This window comes from Sceloporus occidentalis, unplaced genomic scaffold (genome assembly GCF_023333645.1).
Source record: "Sceloporus occidentalis isolate IW3139 unplaced genomic scaffold, rSceOcc1.0.p SCAF_8, whole genome shotgun sequence".
Lineage (NCBI taxonomy): Eukaryota > Metazoa > Chordata > Lepidosauria > Squamata > Phrynosomatidae > Sceloporus > Sceloporus occidentalis.
This window is the reverse complement of record NW_028316988.1, coordinates 25,741,182-25,762,553: the sequence shown is the minus strand read 5'-3', so window position 1 is coordinate 25,762,553 and position 21,372 is coordinate 25,741,182. Positions and strand designations below refer to the sequence as shown.

Below are 21,372 nucleotides of genomic sequence, written 5' to 3'. Positions count from 1 at the left end.
AGGCTGAGAGAGTGTGACTTGCCCAAGATAACCCAGTGGGTTTCTTCAACAGGGATTTGAACCCTGGTCTCCTGGGTAGTAGTCCAAAGGATATTCAAGAATATTTGGAACAGGAAGTAGGTTTATTGAGGGCCATGAATACCTGATGAACAGAAACCCAGCTCAGCTGTGTAAACTGACAGGGTAATCTTGGGCAAGTCACACTCTCTCAGCCTCAGGGGATGGCGATGGCAAACCTCATTTGGAGAAACTTGCCAAGAAGACCCCATAATAGGGTCTCCATAAGTTGGAAACGACTTGAAGGCACCCAACAAAATCCTAGACAGGCAGGAATCTGCCATTTTCGGACTCATTGTGCATGGAAAAATGCACTTGGGTTGTTTAGTGCACAGGACAGCAATTCAACCAGGCATTGAAAGTGGTCTCCCAGATTCTCAGCTGTGATCCTACACATTTTCAACGAGTTCTAGTCCAGACCTTTGCACCATGCTGTCTCCATGACAAGATTGAACAGGAAGAGGTGTTCAGCAGTGGAAGGCACTCCCTGGGAATGTGGCAGATTCGCCTTTTGGAGAGGATTTTAAACAGAGGCTGAATGGATATATGTCGGAGGTGCTTTGATTGTGTCAGAATGGGGTTAGACTGGATGACCCTTGGGGTCCCTTCCAATTCTATGACTCTATGATTCTATGAATCATTGTAGGCTTGTTCTTGGCCTGTTACGGTTGCTGCAGTTCTCCCTGATGGCCAGAAGATGCAGTGGATCATGAAAATGAATTGCTAGATCAGACCAACCCTCCCCCTAGACTGGCGTGATGTTTCCCTCAGAGCATGCTTCTGGGAATCCCTTCCCTTTGGCCGCAAAGGCACATGCCTCTTTGGTTTTTCAGATCCTAGCCTTATCCTTGAATTCTATTTGATTCTCTCTCTCTCTCTCTCTTTTTTGCCCATAAGGACAATAAATTGCCTTCCATGTGTATCTTTGGTTTGTGGTTGTGTGGAACACACTCCCTTGGAGGGTAGTGGTTGCTCCTCCTTTGGAAGTCTTTAAACAGAGGCTGGATGGCCATCTGTAAAGAGTGCTTGGATTATGTATTCCTGCATGGCAGAAGGCCCTTGGGGTCTCTTCCAACTCTAGGATTCTGTTATTGTGTCTTCCTGCATGGCGGGGGTGGACTGGATAGCCTTTGGGGTACCTTCCAAGTCTATATTCTATATGGAATATATATGCACTCATCCCTCCATATTTGCGGCTTTGATATTTGCGGATTTGATTAGTCACGGATTTTATTAATATGTTCTCTCTAGGAATCTGTAGGTCCTCCAGTGCAACTCTGTGCTCAACTTTAACTAAAGGTTGCCCTGAAAGACCTAGAGATTCTAGAGAGAACATTCTACTAGGCCTTTGTAGCTCCTCCAGCACAATTTCTATGGTCAATGTCTGTCGGACATTGACCACAGAGTTGCACTGGAGGACCTAGAGATTCCTAGAGAGGTGTCGTCCCAGGTAAAAATGTGGTGTTTTTCTTACTTGCATTTTTTCCACATTCACAGGGGTCTTATGCCCCTAACACTTGCAAATATGGAGAGACGTGTGTGTGTGTGTGTATTCCATGTGATTGGGCTGGATATAAATAAATCCATATTATCCGTTATACACACACACACACACACACACACTGGAGATGCCAGTCACAGATGCTGGTGAAGCATCAGGAAAAACTCTTCTAGAACATGGTCACATAGCCTGAAAAAGCCACAAAAAACTATGGATGCCGGCCCTGAAAGCCTTTGACTTTACACACACACACACACACACACACATACTGATTTTATATGGAGACCCTAAGGTGAACCTATCATTGTTTTTTCTCAGCCCAATTTATCTGGAAAGGAAGGTTGCCTTGGCTTTCCTGTGAGGCTGAGAGAGTGTGACTTGGCTAAGGCCACCCCATTTTTGTGGCTGAGCAGGGATTCAAACCTTCATTGCCCAACATTTAAAACCATTACAGGGTAAAATTGGAAAGAACCAGACCCCAAAATCTGGTGACTTTTCCCACCAGTCTGGTTGCACCAAGGCAGAGAGAGATGCAGAGATGGGCCTTTAAAGATGCCAAGCATCTCAGCCAATCAGGTGGATCCTGGAGCACTCCCTCCTCCTCGTCCTCCTCATCCCTTTTTTCTTTTTCTTTCCTTCCCTCCCTTCTCTCTCTCTTTCATCAGCCTGACGTCAGGAGCTGTCCAGAGGCCTTGGTGCTCGAGCAAAATGGCTGGCTGCTAGACCTGAGAAGAAGGAGGAGGAGGAGCGGCTTTTCCCTCTGAGAAGGATGCCCTTCTCCAGCACATGGCCCCATCCACCTTGCCTTCCCACCCTTGAGCCCAGCCTGGTAGAAGAAAAAGAAGGAGAAGGAGACAGAGAAGGAGGCGGAGGAGAAGAAGAAGAAGACTTGGCCTGAGACAGAGAGACTACACAGCAAGCAGGGAGAGAACCATGTCTTTGCTTTGCGTTGGAGGTAAGAGACCCAAAGCTGGAAAGGATGCTGGCCTGAGCATCTTCAGCATCCCTCTGTTGCTCTGCCTGCTCTGTACTGAGCCATGGCTGTGTGCATGGCTAGGCATCAGGAGGAGCGAAGGCGTGGAAGAGCAATGCTGGCACATCTGGGGGCGCATGGATGCATTTACGCATCATCTTGGCTGTAGGGTTCTTTGATAAGGCAGGCATATGGAGCCAAAAAGGGACCTGGGTCCCCCCAGTTTCTTTCTGATGAATGCTTCCAACATCTCTGTCTCTCCGCGGGTGAGAACATGGGTTTTGCTCTGAGCCATGCTTGGCGAGGCAGCCACTCTTCCCCTGGCTGTCCCCATTTTTCCCCTCCTTCGCTGGGTGCTATTTCAACAGGAATTGCTTAGGGTGATGTGTGTCTGTCTATGGGGTGGGCGAGGTGTCTCCCACTCGGAAAAACCTCTGCGTTTTGCTGGAAAAGGATCTCTGGTGAAGCTGCTCCAAGCTGACTGAGATGCTCAATGGATTCCCTTTGGCCACCCTTTCCTAGACTCTCTCTTTCACTCTCTGGTATAAGGAGCATTTTTGGGTCTCAGTGGTGTTGCTTTGCAAAGGCACGCCTTCCCGAAAGCACCAGGATTAATGGCAGGCCCTTGCCAACGCTCCCCCACTTTCTCCTTTTGGAGAATCCCATTCTCCCCCCATAACTCAATTTGAGCCTTGGATTTGTTTGCATTAGTGTAGCAATTTAATTCTATTTTTAATATCATGTTTTTGTAGGTTTTTAACTGCATGGTGTTTTTTAATGTCGTAAGCCGCCCTGAGTCTCCTTTTGGAGAATCATTTCCCATGCTCCCCATTTCCCTGTTTGGAGCATCAGTTCCCATGTTCTCCGTTTCTCCTTTTAGAAGAAACATTTCCCATGGTCCCTATATCTTTCTTTGAAAATAATGTCCCATGCTCCTGGTTTCTTCTTTTGGAAAAACAATTCCCATGATCCACATTTCTCCTCTTGGAAGATAATTTTCCATGCTCCCCATTCCCTCTTTTGGCAGAATCATTGTCTATGCTCCCCATTTCTGCTTTTGGAGAACCATGGCCCATGCTCCCCATCTTCACCCAAAATAATATACTACGCTCCATTCCTCACCATCCTCAGCGGTGTCTTTGGCTCCATTCATAAACCCCGGTCTTGTTGGAAAGAAGACTAGGAAAGCATGCTTTTATTCTCTTTAATCGTCATTGAGAAAGTGTGGTACATTGTGCAGGTTTTCCCTTGCAAATATGACCATGGCAGGAGATGCAACAGCTCCAGTGCGAATATATCTACACACTCAATTTCTTGCATGTCTTCTTCCTATTTGAACTATGCTCAAATGGTGTGGACCAGTATCTGCAATATTTATTGCAACCAGCTCTTTGAATTATGGTTAATGTTGTTATAATCTGGATTTGACGTAATTGTTCCTGGTGAGTTGGGTTATGGTACTCATTGCCACAAGATGTTACACTTCATTTTGTTTTAGTCTTAAGTTGGTAAGCCGCACCCTCCGCATCACAGATATCTGGCTAAGGTGCATTTGAAGTGTAAAAACTGAGAAAACCCAAATCAACAGAGGAAGCCATAGTTGCTGTTATTGCTCTGTATCTTTACACAGACTCTGACTTATGGTAACCTTATCCTAGAGTTCTCAACAAGATTTATTCGACTGTCTTTCCCTGAGGCTGAGAGAGTGGGACTGAGTTTCCAGGGCTAAGAGGGGATTTGAACCCTGGTCTCCTAGTCCTAGTCCAACTTTCAAACCACTACATCACACACATCCTCTCCTAAAGATTTCTTGGCCAGAGTAGTTCGGAGGAGGTTTACCATTGCCTTCCTCTGAGGCTGAGAGAGTGTGCCTTGCCCACCTCCTGGAATCTGAATCCGACACTCAGAGACAGTGCTGGCTCTTGCCGATGCATACATGACCTGAACCCTTTTAGTTGCAACTAGAGGAAAGCCACTATGAAGGAAATTTACTTATGGGCTGACTTACCTTTTAAGCCTCGAATCAATGATGTTTTTTCCCCCTAATTGGGATTAATGAATATGATTCAGGCCATTGTTATTTAGGTTATTTAAGAATTAAGTAACTGCTTTGATGCCTTAAAGGCACCAGACCTTGTCTCATCTTGGCAGCTAAGCAGAGTTGGCCCTGGTTAGTCCTTGGATGGGAGACCACCAATGAATCCCAGAGGCTAGAGGCTCTTATTTCATTGGAAAGAACTGGCAAAACCTCTGAGACTTCCTTGCCTAAGAAAAATTTATGAAACTCACAGGGTTGCCATTGATCAACAGGCAACATGAAGGCACACATGTGCAAGATCTCTGAGAGCAGCTGTGGAGCAGGGTGCGAATGCCGCAAATAGGCAAAGCATCTCAGCCCCACAGTTGGAAAGAGCCAATGAAGCCAGGATTCTCCCTAGAGCTCCAAATGACTCAAGTGAGACTAATGTACTTTGGGCATACCCTGAGTCAACATGACTCACTGGAATACAGGATCATGCTGGGGAAATGCTATGATTCTACGATTCTGAGAAATTAAAAGGTAGTAGGAAGGAAACCTACTGCATGACCAGGAGAATTGACTCCATCATGGAAGCCGCAGATTTGCAAGACCTGAGCAGATGGGGGGTCTTGGTGGTCTCTCATTCACAGGGTTGCTGTGAGTCAAAGCTGACTTGATGGTGCACAACAACAATAGGAATGGAGAAAGGAAAGAACAGATTGCTATGGTTTCCTTGACACCTGGTTTATTGGGTTCATAGAAATCATACAAGTGGGAAAAGGACCCAACTAGAATCCTAGAGTTGGAAGGATCCCAAGGGCCATCCAATCCAACCCCCTTCTGCCATTCAGGAAGACACAATTGAATTACTCCCCGTGATAGATGTCCATCCAGCCTCTGCTTAAAAACCTCCAAAGTTGGAAACTCCACCACCCTCAAAGGCAGTGTCTTTCTAGGTCGAGCAGCTCTTACCACCGGAAAGTTCTTCCCGATGTTCAGGTGGACTGTTAGAGATATGATTCTGGACAAAGCAAATGCGTTGGTCTTTTCGAGGAATCTCCAAGTGCTGTTGGTGTAGTTGGCACTTGGGGACTACTGCATCACTGCCCATGAAGTTTTTGGGCCTTGTAACTAGAAAAGTTGACCTCTTGAGAAACTGTGGCCTCAAGAAAGCAGTGGCTGCAGCAAAAAAAAGTGAATGTGATTCTAGGCTGCATCCTTTTGTCATTGTGTGCCTTCACTTAAGGCAACACTGTTGTGGCGTTTTCTTGGCAAGGTTTGTTCAGAGGCGGCTGAGGCTGAGAGAGTGTCACTTGCCTAAGGTCATCCAGTGGGTTCAGGACTGCCACACCTAGAAGCTTCCCAGACAGGCCATTTCTTTTTGTTATTATTATGTTCAGGGAAATAAAGCATTTGGGGACAAACAGGAGGGCCATGGGCCACAAGAATAACCCTAGAACCACGCATGCTCCTGGGGGCTACAGTTTTGTAGTCCGTGTTAGCTTCACAATGCACCTTCCATTCAGTTGAAAGGGTTTGGCTCATTACTGAATGTGCCATGTAAGCGTATGTGGCTGTTTTTTTAATAACTCGGCTTCTTCAAAGCCGCTTCCCTGTGTCAACATCTCTTCCTCATTAGCTTGATCCTCCGAAGAATTTGATTATATGCTCCGTTTCCCACCCTCTTCGCTAGCGTCTTCGGCTCCATTCATAAATCCGGGTCCTGTTGCAGAGCAGCCATTGGGCATGTTTTTAAGAAATCGCAAGCGTGCAAATCATCAATGGGCAGCTGTCATTTGAGAAGGGGCAAAGCCAGCCCAGGGATAGGGGAGGGATGGAACAGAAGGAAATCCAAGGGGATCTATTGCAAATTAGTCCATCCCCCCCATCCCCCAAATTCAAATACAGTTCTCCCTCTTGCAACCCCACTCTATGCTTTGTTGCAGGCCAAGGTGATGTATGAAACAGTGCTTGCATTTTGGGGATGTAGAGCAAGTGGGAGGTTTAATGAATGCTGCAAATCCCACCTCCCAGTCTGAGTCCCATTGTGTGTACCCCCACCCTAGCCTTCCAAAAGCAGGCGCTTTTGCAATAAATGGGGGGGATCCCTCTTAACCCACCCACCCCAGCTCTATCCTGGCTTGAAGTGTTTCATTGGGGATTCTTCACTCAGAGCGTGAGGCCTACAGATGCTTTGAATGCAATGGATAAGATGCTGAGTTGTTGTTGTAGTTGTTGTGTGCCTACAAATCATTTCCAACTTAAGGCAAAATTTTCATGGGGGGTTTCTCAGGCAGACTTCTTCACAGGGGTTTTGCCTTTGCTTTCGTGAGGATGAGAGAGGGACTTACCCAAAGTCATCCAGTGGGTTTCCCTGGCCATGCGGGGATTCGAACCCTGGTCTGTACAGTTGTAGCTCAATGTGGTTCTCAACCTTTGGCTCTCCAAATGTGTTGGTCTTTAATTCCCAGAAGTCCCCATCTGTATGCTCATTGTTCAGGAATTCTGGGAGTTGCAGTCTTAAAAATCTAGAGGACCAAAGGTTGAGATCCACTGGCTCAAACCGTGACACTACTCTGTGCCAGGAGCTGAGTCCTTCAGCTTGCCAGCCATGGTTGGAGAGTTGGGTTTAATGGGTATCTTCCTTACTATCTACTAGCCTCTCATGTAGGATAGAGTATTGTCACTGAATGATGGGGCATGTAGTGGTGTGTTAGTTGCTAAAATGGTTGTCCACATTTCACAAGCAGATGGGAAGAGAGTGAGCCAGGAAGATCTTGAGAATGGCTGGTATGAGAGCCAAAGGGGCAGAAAAGGGATGTTTTGCTTTCATGAGGAAGAAGAATTTAAAATCTGAATTGGTGAATGTCTCAACTAGGCTTTGCTAAAGCTGGCCTTTGAATCCTGACAATATATGTCTATGGAAAGCATCTAGAGTTTTCTGAATAAAGGTTTTCTCTGCTTTCATGGTGGAAGCCTGGATTTCTGAACTAAGAGGTTCCTATGTATATCACCCTGGCTCTCAAGATGCCAAGAAGACGGGTGGTCTAAATGGAGGAACAATTAAGGCATGGCACAGCTGGCGGGAGATGTTGCCCTATGTGTGTTGGATGGCTCAGCTGGTTCTGTGCCATAAATGTTAGGGACACAGAAGGAGAATCAATGGCCCAAACAGAGCTGTCAGTTGAAAGGAGATACATTTCAGTAGCCTCTGATGACACAAGCTTTTGCTGGGAAGAATTTATGAATGGACGAAGTACGGAAAGATTCATTTAGGAAGTTGGCATCGGCAGCAATCGTTCCCTCGCTGTGGTTATTTTAGTGATGCCTGCTGGGAAAAGACACATCTCTGTTTGGACCTCAATTCCAATATATCCCAGGCTATGTTTCTGTTTCATTTTGGAAAATTGAAAAGGAGGCATAGATTAGTTCTGGGGCAGCCACCCCTCGTGGTTTCCATGCTGTTGGGGCCTTTAGTCTATTCCAGATTTGATCCTGGACTCTGAAGGGAGCTGTCCATGGTATTGAAGCTGTCTTGGGTTAGAACTCCACTGTTAATTTATTTTTCTTGTGTACTTCACAACAACCACCTTTATTTTGGGCTTTGCAAGGATTTTTCACTTTAGCAGAATTTCCTGGGAGGATCTTGACTGTTCATCTATTTGGAAGAGAAGGGGGAAAACTGACACGATAGCCATGTTTAAATCTTGGAAGGGATGTCCAAGCTTGTTTTCTGCTGCTCCAGAGACTAGGACACAATGGAGCAATGGGTTCAAGCCACAGCAAAAGAGATTCCAACTAAACATTAGGAAGAACTTCCTGAAGGTAAGAGCTGTTTGACTGTGGAAGGCACTGATGGAATCACCTTCTTTGGAGGTTTTTCAACAGGGGCTGGGTGGACATCTGTCACATCTGGCTTGGAATGTGTCTTCCTCCATTCCAGGGGGTTGAACTGGATAACCCTTGGGGTCTCTTCAAGCTCTAGGATTCATGACTTCACAGCTCAAGGGAGCTCTTTGGTAACCCAACTACATTCCTTTACCCCCTTGTCTGACATTCTGCTTTTGCTCTGCCACCTTTCCATGGCATCTCAGCCAAAACAAAGGCATGGCGTAGTTGGTGTCCTCTGCTGCCAGGCCTATCAGAGATGGGAGGGAGAGATGCCAGCAAATGCTTTCCATTCATAGATTCCTGCTCTCTATTCATTCATGCAGGGAATGGCCCTCCAGGCCAGGAAGGGAAGTGACTAAGCAATGAAGTCTTAGCTTCCCAAAACATCCAAGTGTGAGGGAGGGCTTCTAGCCCAATGTGGGTTTTCACAAGGAGGATAGATTAGTGAATGGACTTTCTGTGCTCCCGTTTAAACCATGAGGACTGGCGTCTTGATTTTTCATTGCAATGTCTTTTAGAGGCAATGACGTTTGTCTCTCTACCTGAGAGAGCTGTTACTAGTCAGAACAGAGAGCCCTGAATTAAATTATATATATATATATATATATATATATATATATCCATCCATCCCCTTTTGAGATATGGAAGCATCTTGTCTTCCTACTTAGATCACCTTGAAGACTAGAATCTTACTGTCCTTTTGGAGCAGGTCTTTCATAGAACAAATGGCTCTTGATGACCATTTGACACCACTCCAAGATACTTATATTGCTACTGCAATAGACCCCTATAATGCACCTACACACATGCGCACGCGCACACGCACACACACACACACACATATATATATATATATGAGAAGATTTGACCTGATTGCCACTAGAAGTTTCTTTGTGAGAGAATGCCAATGCATCTCTGTTATCTGTGTTCATTAGCTTCCCAGGAAGGAATTCTAGTCGCATCCTTAAAAGAGATCCTAAAGATTAATTTAGGGACTGACAATAGATTTCAGGTCTATAACTGGGTCCAGGAGCTTTTGTGAAATAGACCATTAAATGCAGATTCCCCCCCCCCTCCCCCACCATTCCTTTTCAATGGCTGTTGCAAGCTGGAGCAGAACAAAACCCAGTGGGCTTGATCTCATGAACTCCCTCTTCTCTGCCTTTTGCTAATGATGTTGGAGAGGTGTCTCCGGCTACCTAGCAAGAAAACGCATTTTGAAAAGAAATGGTTCCTGGGTATTTATTCCCCCCATTGAATAGCTTCATGAGTGGGAGCTTCTCCATTACATATAATTCTGACATTGAGATTGCTTTGAAAGCGATCACTTTTTAAAGAGGAGAGGTAGTGTGTGTGCGCCTTCAAGTCACCTGTGAGTTTCCAAACATGTCCTTAGGCAAGGAATGCATAGTGGTTTGAGTGTTGGACCATGACTCTGTAGACCAGGGTTCAGTTCCCAGCTTGGCCATGAAACCCACTGGGTGAACTGGGGCAAGTCACACACTCTCAGCCTCGGAGGATGGTCATGGCAAACCCCCTCTGAAGAAACTTGCCAAGAAGCTCCCATGATAGGTTTGCCTTAGGGTCGCCGTAAGTCGGAAATGACTTGAAGACACACAACGACAACAGAGAGACCTAAGACACGCAAGGACTGCGGGAAGGGAAGGGAAACGAGAACAAAATATATTGCAACTTTGTAATTTGGAGGTAGATTTTTTGCACAGGGGGGTGACACCATGAGTTTTGGCACTGGGTGACATGAACCCTAGTGGTTCCCCTGCCCAAGGGGACGACTTGTTGCCCATTGCTGCCCTAAGAAGAATATTTTTGCTGGGTGTGGGGAAGATGGCTCCTGCTCTGCCTCCGCTTCGCAACCGTCATCACGCCTTCTGAAGGCGCTGCTATTTTGGGCGCTGAGCTGAACTGACATTGCTTGCAAAATCAGACATTGTCGGAGGCTGCTAATTGTAAGCCGGGCGGATGGCACACCAACCTGTGGATGGAGGAGAACGAAATAGATTTCTCTCTCTACGGCTGCCTGCTGCGTTTTCTTTCTAATTGAGGCCCTTGCCCAGATTCCTAAAAAAGCATTTTTTTGTTATCTGGAAATAAGTGTTATATGCCTTTATTGAATGGCCAAGTGTGTCAAGTTAGCCCTGATAAAGAGAGGAACGTCTAACTTACCTAGTAAAAAAGATATAACCGTAGACCTATGTTAACCAATGTCCATATCATGCTTGTATGTCGTTGCTAACATCTTTGTTCTTCTTGACTACGAGAAGCATTTTTAATGGATTGTATGCCAAAGCATGAGAGCCAGGTCGAAGCATTGGGCTAGGACTCTGGAGACCAGGAAAGTCACACTCTCTCAGCTTCAGAGGATGGCAATGGTAAACACCCTTTTAAGAAACTTGCCAAGAAAATCCCATTATAGGTTTACTTATCTAGGACCCTAGAGATGGGGGTTCATTTCCCTGCTCAACCAAGGAAACCCACTTTGGTGAGTGATACCCTCTCAGCCCCTCCATGATAGGATCACCTTAGATTTGCCATAAGTTGAAAATGACTGGAAGACACACAACAACTACAATGCCCAAGCTTGGTTGGTTAGTGCCGAATGAAGTTTTAGCTTGGTTCTGCAACAGTTAAGGCTGAATCTCTGGTTTGATTCCTTGCCAGCCAACTCCATCCTGCCGCTCCTTCTTCTTTCTGTTTTTAAATGTGCCACTGTTTTTTTTATAACAATTTGTTCCCGGCTTAAAATGGATCTTAACATGTTCTTCCACCAGGAGGTTTTGGGAACCGTTTGGCTTTGGGAGCGGTCCAAACATTATGGATGTGGAAGGAGTGTCTGGTTGCAGAATGAAGCTGGAGAGGTATCAAAACATGTGCGGTGATGTCTAAAGAGCTGAAAAAACCCTTTACTTTCAGACTATAGATCCCTTTCTTATGTAAGCAACAACCTTTTGTGGGGAGGGGATGCTCAAACTCAACAGAGCTTCAAATTATTTTGGGAAAGGCTGGTCCTTGATGATGTGTAGAGATACCTTTTAAAGATGTGTGCATGTGTATCTGCATGTTTGAAAGTGCATACACACTGGATCCCTTTGGACTGTGGAAGCTAAGCAGCGTCAGTCCTGGTTAATGCTTGGACAGGACACCATCAAGGAATGCCAGGTGCTAGAGGCTCTATTTCAGAGGAAGGAACAATCAAAACTACTGCTCAGTCGTCCTTGCTTAAGAAAACCCTCCGAAATTCATGGGGTTGCCCTAAGTCAGAAGGTGACTTGAAGCACATACACACACTAACTACCTCGAAGATGCCAGATCCTGTCTAATTGTGGAAGCTAAGCAGGGTCAACGTTGGTTGGTGCTAGGGTGGGCAACTGCCAATAAATAGCAATTGCAAATACATTTTTATACCATTTATCAGTGCACTAAGCACTCTCTAAGCCAGTGGTCCTCAAACTGTGCTCTCTAAGGGATTTTGGACTTCAGCTCCCAGAATCCTGGACTATTGACCAAGATGGCTGAGGCTTCTGGGAGCTGAAGTCCAAAATCCTTTAAAGGGGCACTGTTTGGGGGCCACTGCTCTAAGCGGTTTACAAAGTGTAAGCCAATTGATCCCAGAGAGTTGGGTACTCATTGTAGCAACCTGGGAAAGATGCAAGGCTGAGTCGACCCTGAGCCCCTGGCTGGTGGTATTGAACTCACAACCTTGTGGTTTGTGAGTGAATAGATACCAGCCTGTGTTTTAAAGGAAGGAATTAGCAGAACCATCTCTGAGGAGTCCTTGTCTAAGAAAACCCTAGGAAATTTATGGGGTCGCCTCAAGTCGACTTGTAGGCATGCGCCCATCTTCAGTGCCCCAATGATTTGTAAGTGAAAGATTTGAGTAGGCTGGCAGGGTGGATCACACCACACAATCCTGAGTCACTCCAGAGCGTGGGAGCTCAGCGGAGCCAGGGCAAGCGAGGACCCATCTTCCCACATTGCCTCCTGGCCTTGAGGTTTGATGGCAGCGCGAAACGCTCTGTCACACTGAGGACTGGGAAGTAGGTCAACCGTTTTCCAGAAGCGAGAGGAACGGATTTAACCCGGTCGCTGGACTGAGCCTGGAAAGAGGACGTGCAACCGTGCAAACATACAACACAAGGGAGAGAAAAAGCAGGGGGTCTTTTAACTAGAAACAGACATCTTTCTTGCTGTTGCTGCTGCTATTTTATTCATTTATATCATGTGTTTCTCTCAATGAGACTCAAGGTGGCTAAGGTCATCTTTGGCCTCATCCTCACTTACGAATAAATCGCGTTGCGATCCGAATTGATGGGTCGATTCGACATCGGAGCGTTGTTCACACTGCATTTGCCCCGATCGCATTTTCTTGCTGCAAAATAAAATAAAACAACCCACTTGTGGTTCACATTGAAGAATGAATCGATTCGAAATAGACCTGCTCCAGCCGGCCAAAGAGCGATTTAAATAGATTCCAATCCGCATCTGGTTCACACTTGCGAGGAATCGATTTATCCAAAAAGACGCAGGAAAAATCAGTGTCAAAAAGATGCGGGTTAAATGGGTCTAGCGTGTGCCCCCCCCCCCCCTCCGAATTGCTTCAGTGAATTGATTCAAGTGTGAATTAGGGTCATTTGAACCGGTTCAAACCAAACTGCAATCCGGTTTAAAATGTAGTGGGAAGCAGACCTTTAAAAGCAATACAGGTCAAAACTACACAAAAACTACAATATACAGTCGGCCCTCCATAGCTGCTCTGAGTCAATGTTTTGGGGAAAGAGTAGGATATAATAATAATATCGATATCAGTATCATCCACAGATTCCTTATTGACTCATTCGACTATCCATGGCTTGAAAGTATTTTCAAAATACACAAACTCCCCAAAACAAACCTTAATTTTGCCACTTTATATAAGGATCTCCATTTTACGAGGCCATTGTACTTAGTGGGACTTGAGCATCCACAGATTTTGGTTTCTGTGGATGGCCCAGGAACCAAACCGCAAGGGCCCACTGTAAATATAAAATTATGTTTAAAACTGTTAAACAATAAATCCACCAACGGCGGGTGAATGAGAGACCTCCAAGGGTCCCTGGTTTCCATAGCCCTGCTCTTGGGGTGGATAGTGGAGGTTTCTGCCATTGCCAAATATCCCTGCTGTTCTCTCTGACCCAAAAAGGCTGGCAGGGAGGGAGTGTTGGAATAGTTTTCTAGGCGCTGTCCAGAGTGCTGAGTTTGAATCATAGAGTTGGAAGAGACCTCAAGGGCCATCCAGTCCAACCCCCTTCTGCCATGCAGGAACTCTCAATCAAAGCATCCCCACTGACAGGTGGCCATCCAGTCTCTGTTTAAAGACCTCCAATGAAGGTGACTCCACTACACTCCAAGGAAGGAGTGTGTTCCACTGTCGAACAGCCCTTACTATCAGGAAGTTCCTCCTTGGTTTCAGCTCTCCATGGCTTTGCATCCTATTTATAATCCCTGTAAAAGTACTGTAAATATAGGATTTTGTGGGGTTTTCAGGCTATGTGGCCATGTTCTAGAAGAGTTTATTCCTGATGTTTCACCTCCATCTATGGCTGGTATGGAAGAGAGTGAGGTATATATATACTGTGTGACCCTGGGGAGGGAGGAGTGATTTCCATGTTAATCTGTGTATTGTTCATGGAAATTGCTCCTACCAATCCAGGTGTGTGTGTACACACACACACACACACACACCACTCTCTTCCATGCCAGCATTCTCTGAAGATGCCAGTCACAGATGCTGGTGAAACATCAGGAATAAACTCTTCTAGAACATGGCCACAGAGCCAAAAAAACCCACAAGTAACTATGGATGCCAGCCATGAATGCCTTTGACTTCATGTACTGCAAACATTTGTTATTGATTCTGTAGTGACCGCCTTGTTTTCTGTTTCTTCTTCCAGTCAAGAAAGCCAAGTTCGATGGCCCTCAAGGTGAGTTTCCATCATCTCTTCCTCCTCTTATGTCTCAACTTTTTCCCACCACCTGGGAAACCTAGTGTTTGGCATTCAAAATAAAACAGTCTTCGATCCAAAACGTACTGCAGAAATAATCCAGTTTGAGACCGCTTTAACTGCCTTGATGGCTCAATGCCAGGGAATTCCAGGAGCTGTAGTTTTGTGAGCCGTTTGGCCTTCTCTGTCATGGGGCATTGGTGCCACAATGAACTACAGTTCCCTAGCACTGAGCCAAGGCAATTAAAGCGGACTCAAGATGGATTATTCCTGCAGTGTATTTTGGACCTTAGGGTGCATTTACACGGCAGAAAGGTTGCAGCTTGACCTCAATTTCAGCTCCATCCTGTGGGATTACGGGACTCAGAGTTTTATACAATCTTTAGCCTTTCCTGGCAAAGAATGCTGGAGTCTTACCAAGCTACAAACTCCAGGATAGTGGAGGAAAGTATCTGTGTTGCCCAGAAGCTAGCATGCATTTTGCTCTGATTTATATCCTCCTGTTCCCCTGCTACACATAGAGAACTTCCTTATGAATTCCTTCCTTCTCTATTGCAGAAAAATTCAACACCTACGTGACCCTCAAAGTGCAGAATGTGAAAAGTACGACGATTGCAGTGCGTGGGAACCTGCCCTGTTGGGAGCAAGACTTCATGTTGTAAGTCAGGCAGGGGGGCTGTTAGTTTCCCTGCGGAGAGCTCCAGACCTTTCCTTTGTCCTCCTTCTTTTACCTCTCCCTCTGCAACCTTCACTCTCTCTTTTTACAGCCTTCTCTCCTTCTCTTTCTGCAATCCTCCCTTCTCCCCTTTCTCTCTTTCTGCAAACCTCTCCTCTCTAATGGTGGCTCCCATTAGACAGAATGGGTTCTCCATTGAAATTACGGTGGGCGCTTCCACTGCCGACTGAAGATTTTGCTTGCGAAGATTAGGTGGAGATAAAATAATCAAGCTGCCGTGTTTTTTGGGAAGGTTTAGGCTATTTGGGGGGAAAGTTTGAGTTTGGAGCAACTCTGGGGCTTTGTGGAGCTGGGGTCGCATGAGGCTCATGGGCCACCGTTTCCCTGATTTGGGACGCTAAAGGGATCTGTGATTCTTTTACAGTGAGATTAACCGCCTGGATCTTGGGCTGACGGTGGAGGTGTGGAACAAAGGTCTCATCTGGGACACCATGGTGGGCACTGTGTGGATTCCTCTAAGCACAATTCGGCAGTCCAATGAGGTGGGTATCATGCCAAGGCATGGAGACCATGGTGATGAGTGATGTCCATGTCAGTAGGGCAATGAATCCATTCTAGGTTTTGGCTAGCTTTAAAAGGATCCTCCATGGTGTTTAACCTACTGAGGAAATAGGTGTTTGGAACACTCTGGAGAGTTCCATTAAAGCCTAGATTGGAAACTGGAATCAATTCCCTATCCCCATGGAAGCCATGATCTGTTGCTACACAGACATTATCCTCTCTCACATGTTGCAGATGTGTTGGGGAGAGACAAATCTCTCTTAGTGGATTGGGGAGAGACAACTATTGCTGTGAATGCATCCAGTTTGGAGTACGAGTTCTTACTCCCAAAAGCAGAATAGAAAACAGATAACTGGCTTCCCCAACCTGCCCACAATTCAGAGTCACTGGACTATGGCTCCTATCATCTCCAGACAGTGCATCCAATCTCAGTGTTATCCATAGATAATGGAAATTGCAGTCCCAGATATCTGGAGGGCCCCAATATTGTATTCAACACTGCAACACTGGGCAGGATCCACATCAGGGGAGAAGTGCATCTGCTTTGGAGTTCATTCTAGGTTTTTAATAAGCAGTCCCAATTGCTGTACTGGTTTGGGAGATAGATTTTCCATAGCTGGAAAATGTTCATGATCTTAGAGGACTTCCTTACCAGTGTCTGTGGAGCTTGAGTGGAGGGATGCTTCACAGCGGTTCCATCAGGGCATCTGGTTAACCACTCTAGAGAAAACCAGATTGGGTCAATATCACAGATTGTGATATTTTCATGTCCTTAAACTTCTTCTGCTCTCTCTTTTTCTGTCCTCACAGGATGGCCCCGGGGAGTGGCTGACCCTTGACTCGCATGTCATCATGACGGACAATGAGATCTCTGGGACCAAGGACCCCACATTCCACCGCATCCTTTTGGATACCCGTTTCGAACTCCCACTCGGTACGTCCCTCAATTCCTGACATTTGGCCATGCTGTTGGGGGAAATCTGGGAGCTGAAGTCCAAAACGTCTTGGGGAACAAAGATTGGAAACCAGTGTATTAGAAATTGCTACGCTCCTTCCTTTCACTGGCTCCTCCAAACTCTGTTCCTGAGATGGTACAGTCTGGAAACGACAGTGCATTTGTTTCTTCTTTTCATTCTCCAGTTCCGTCTCTATTTCTTTCCCTCTCCTCTTTCAGACATTCCTGAAGAAGAAGCACGGTATTGGGTGAAAGAGCTAGAGCGGCTCAATGCAATGCGAGACCAAGACGATGTAAGTTTCAGACGTGTGTGTGTGTCTGTGTATAATATTATATAATATTATTTAAATTGCCGTATATATTTGGTTATAAATCGACCTCATGTATAGGTTGAGAGCAGATTTTGGGACCAAAATTATGGATTTTGCTATGACCCGTGGATAAGTTGAGAGTAAAACCTAGAGGCTTATAACAAAGGATCTAAAGGATGGAGCAAAAGAAAATGGTGCCAAAGATCTTACAAAATTCCAGCAGAGATAACTTTTTGTGCTCACACTAAAAGATGAGAGAGTTGAAGGGAGGTCAGTGCTTCCAGGACAGATTATGCTTTTGCCTTTCAACAAGGGATGGTTCCTCGACCTTTGGATTTGTGTACTGGTAATAGCTAACTTGTAATTTCCTAGGAGGAAGAAACAGATTAACTTTATGTCTAATTGGTAGGAAATTCTCCCATTTTAATCCGAAAGACAAACGCTTCCATGTTTGCATGGATGAGAGGTATGTCTGTCAGCACAAATGGAAAAAAAATCCTCTACATGGATTGAGCCTTATTCCCATTTCTTAGGTCCTAACCATTCCCTTTTTTCCTTCCTCCTGCCATGCTACTGCAACCTCCATCACTCCTTCTGGGGACAACCAGGAAAAGCCGCTCCCTGTACCCAACTCGCAGTGCTGTAAGTAGGGTTGGAAAGAATATTTGGAGGGGTGGTTAATGGTTGAAAAATGTGTTTCTCAAGTGTCAAAATAAACTATGATGGGGAAGAATCCTGGACAGATGAGAATCTTTGCAGTTTGGGACTTGGAATTCTGTGCCAAATTTGGGTGGGGTTATTTTATACAGAAGACAGCGCTTTCTGTGCAGAAACATTTGTTGTCTGTACAGAAAGTTATGTTTCTTGCAGATAACATCTAGGACAGCGGTTCTCAACCTGTGGGTCGCAACCCCTTTGGGGGTCGAATGACCCTTTCACAGGGGTCACCTAAGACCATTGGAAAACACATATTTCCAATGGTCTTAGGAACCAAGACACCATAATTTTATGGCTGGGGGTCACCCCAATGTGAGGAACTGTATAAAAGGGCTGCGGCATTAGGGAGGTTGAGAACCACTGACCTAGCACAGTCCGTGCAAAATTTATGCACAATGAATTTGCATGCTTCTGTATAAAACAACCAGGGATGGATTTTGGGCAGAATAAGCCCTGAATTGCAAACAGGCTTCAAAAACTACACAGTTTTGAATGGGAGGAAAATGCTAAAATTACTCATTGCTTCCTTTGAGGGGAAAAATAATAAAGATTTCATCTCTATGAGCATTTGACTGGGTAGTATGTATATTGGGCATGTGGTCTTATTCCTCCCTGCTTTGTCTCCAAACACACACAGAACTTGGGCCCTGTTATGGTCCAGAGCAGCCTGTCCCATCATCCCCAGCCAAAACAAACTGAGATATTGGGATTTGTAATCCAACATATAACCAACCTGGTAGACCCTTGGTGCATCTCTCTGCCCCACCAGGTACCACGCATGCACCCCCTCCAAAGTCCTCTCTCTGTAGCCGAAGTAGAAAGGAGCTTGTGTCTCCTACAGTTGTTTGACCAAAGGAAAGTGTTCATATCTTTTAGCTAACCCTCGTTCTCACAATGCTTCTTTTTACCTCTCCCTTCTATGTCTTCCTATCCCTCCCATTTCTCTCCCAGTGTCTCCCAACCCTTTCAGAAGACATGATAGACCAGGTGCGGTGTGTCCTTTATTGGAGACAGGCATGTGGATCGCAAGAGAGGATTAAAAACGGGGAGGTTCCTTTTGGAAGTGTAAACACTTTCCGGGTTGGGAATTGCTTTAAGTTCTTGGTATTCGATGGGGTCTTGTAGCACCTTTGAGACGGAACTGTGAAAAAGAGGTCTATCAAAATGCCATTAGGTTTCACAGCTAAGTGGAACCTCCCCGTTTAAAGACAGTCTACCTCTGATAATGAAAAGATAAGAACATCACAACTGGGTAGCGTCTTTCCCTTCAAACTCTGCTTGTGAGCTTCTGGAGCATTTCTGGCTGCAGGGTTCCTTCTGGCTTCCCAACTCTTTCCCGTGTTAGAGCTAAAAATGACTGACTATATTTAGAGCTGGCTTGTCTCTTAAAGGGACATGTCTTCTTGGTTCTCTCTTTGTAGGCAACTGGAATTATTTTGGCTGGGGAGATCAACAAAGTAAGTATGCAAACCCTTCCCTGCAATCCTAACCCAACTCTGAACCCAGAAACCTCTATGCTCAGCTTCTTCACTCCTTGTAGTTGGGCCTTCCTAAGTATTTTCCTTTATTTACCATCCTTCCTCACTGGGGTCAAGTCTTGGTATTATTCCCCTTTTAAGGACAGATGGAAACCCTTTTAAGGCCTTGAGGAGAGGCAGGATTGCTCAGGATATTGAGCAGTCTATATTTGTTTATTATATTTATTTATATCCCATCTTTTCCCCAATCGGGACTCAAAGAGGACAGAGAGAAGGGCCTTTCCAAAAGTTCTGAGAGCTCTAATGGGCATAGAGATGAATAGCCTGGATAGGGCTTTTTAGTCATCGCCAGCACTTTGCATCGTATCTGGAAAAAAGATGGGTAGCAGCAGAGCTATTGCAACAAGGGAGTTGTATGCTCCCAGTTGCCAGCCCCATTTAGCAATCTGGATGCAGCTCTTTAGGCCAGCTGAACTGGAATCTGTAGGAAAGGACCGGGATTCCTTTATGCATCCCTTTGTACTCAGATAAAGCAGTAACTTTCCAACCATGCCATGCACAATGGTCTGCCTTACTCCAAGGTGAGAGAAGAAAGTGGAGGTTAGGTCTGCATGCTGAGAGATTCCTGCAGATTCTGACCCATGCCCCCCTCTTGTACGTCCCCCATGCCTCTCCTTTCCCTCTCCAATCTGTTTTACTTAAGGCCTAGAGACCATACACACCTTTACTGTGCAGCAGCCGATAAAAAGAGCTTCCCAGGCTCATCTATCTCATGCATCATTATGATGATCATATTGCCTTTGATTCATATCCTATTTAAACTTTGATCAATGTTTGAAATTGGTTGTCTTCTCTGGTTGTCTGCTTTGGTCTACCCAATGGCCCTTCTAGTGTAGTTTGTTCACCTGTAGGTGAGGTGAGAGGCTGCGCATACATAGCGGGGAAATGCCCCCTTGAATTACGGTCTGCAAGTTGAGTCGGTGGGCTTTATAACTCAGGGGCCTTTCCCCCATTTGGTTTGCTGGAAGCAAACTTGGTTTCTCTCTCAGCCTGGGTCTATTGTGAGATGTGACCCTATGATTTATAACCCTGGGCTCTGTCTCGACTCTGATATCTTGCTGCTCCCACTCAGGCTCTGATTTATGGCTCTTGACCCCAAACTGTGTGTTATGGAATGCTGCTTGTTCCTTCAGCTGCTGCACTTTTGACACTCTGCGTTCTGTTGCAGCATGAGAACAGGATAACTAGGGTGCTAGGTCAGTACAAGGTTGCTCACGTATGGTTTCTTTTCCCAGATGATGATCCAGACAGCACCGTGGATGACCGGGACAGTGACTATCGGAGTGAGACCAGCAACAGTATCCCACCCCCCTATTACACCACCTCACAGCCCAATGCGTCTGTCCACCAGTACCCCATACGCCACCAGCAGCGCAGTTCCCGGGATTCCTACACAGACTCCATGCAGGGCTATGGGATGGACTACTCCGACCATCGGCCAATCAGGTAGAGTGGGTTCAGCCTGGGACCTGAGTGGCAGTAAAGGTGGAGGAGGCGGGGGCACAAGAAATGTTGGCATAGGACCGTGATCCAAGAAAGGGAGGCTTCATAAGGAGCATACAGGGGTTGCTGTGAAATGCTTTTTAGGTCAGGAAAGAGGACATACTACGCCAAATTAGAGTGAGGATCCATCGAGACCCAACCCCAATTAAAAATATTCTGAGATTACCTTACTAGCATTCTCTTATAAGTCTCATTCCCAACCGTTTTAGGCAATGGTTCGCAAACATTGCTCACCCAGATATTTTGGACTTCACCTTCTAGATTTCCTGACTATTTGTCAAACTGGTTGGGGCTTCTGGGAGCTGAAGTCCAGAACCACCTGGAGGACCAAAGTGTGGGAACTACTGGTCTTAGACAATAGGAGCTACCACACAACAATGTTTGACACTTCATAAGGATGGTATCTCCACACTTAAGAATTCAGCGCTTCAAAATTGGATGACACTGGCTATTTTCTCCCTCCTGCGAGAGATCCCCTGAAAAATTGGACAGCTGCAGACAAGTGACGCATCAGTAAACATTTTTCCTCTATAAGCAAAAAATACTTCCTTCTCTCCCATCCAGCCCCAGTCTATAGTCTGAATGCTTCAGACTAGAATCTTTCAATTGCAATGTTGCGTTCCTTTGGTTGATTCATGGCCAGTTGAAGAGGAGTTGCTTCTCCCAGTAA

General features: G+C 45.7%; 1 protein-coding gene across 1 annotated transcript in view; it reads left to right on the top strand.

The window, feature by feature from the left end:
• LOC149308365 (protein unc-13 homolog A-like) overlaps positions 1-21,372 on the top strand; it is a 107,157-nt gene that overhangs the window by 29,029 nt on the left and 56,756 nt on the right. Inside the window, exons 6-14 of the mRNA XM_089535642.1 lie at positions 2,224-2,513; positions 14,391-14,420; positions 15,000-15,099; positions 15,542-15,659; positions 16,489-16,612; positions 16,853-16,926; positions 17,553-17,586; positions 19,083-19,118; positions 20,435-20,645. Of these exons, the coding sequence (XP_089391768.1) occupies positions 2,492-2,513; positions 14,391-14,420; positions 15,000-15,099; positions 15,542-15,659; positions 16,489-16,612; positions 16,853-16,926; positions 17,553-17,586; positions 19,083-19,118; positions 20,435-20,645 (749 nt within the window). The 5' untranslated portion in view covers positions 2,224-2,491. The remainder of the gene's footprint in view (positions 1-2,223; positions 2,514-14,390; positions 14,421-14,999; positions 15,100-15,541; positions 15,660-16,488; positions 16,613-16,852; positions 16,927-17,552; positions 17,587-19,082; positions 19,119-20,434; positions 20,646-21,372) is intronic.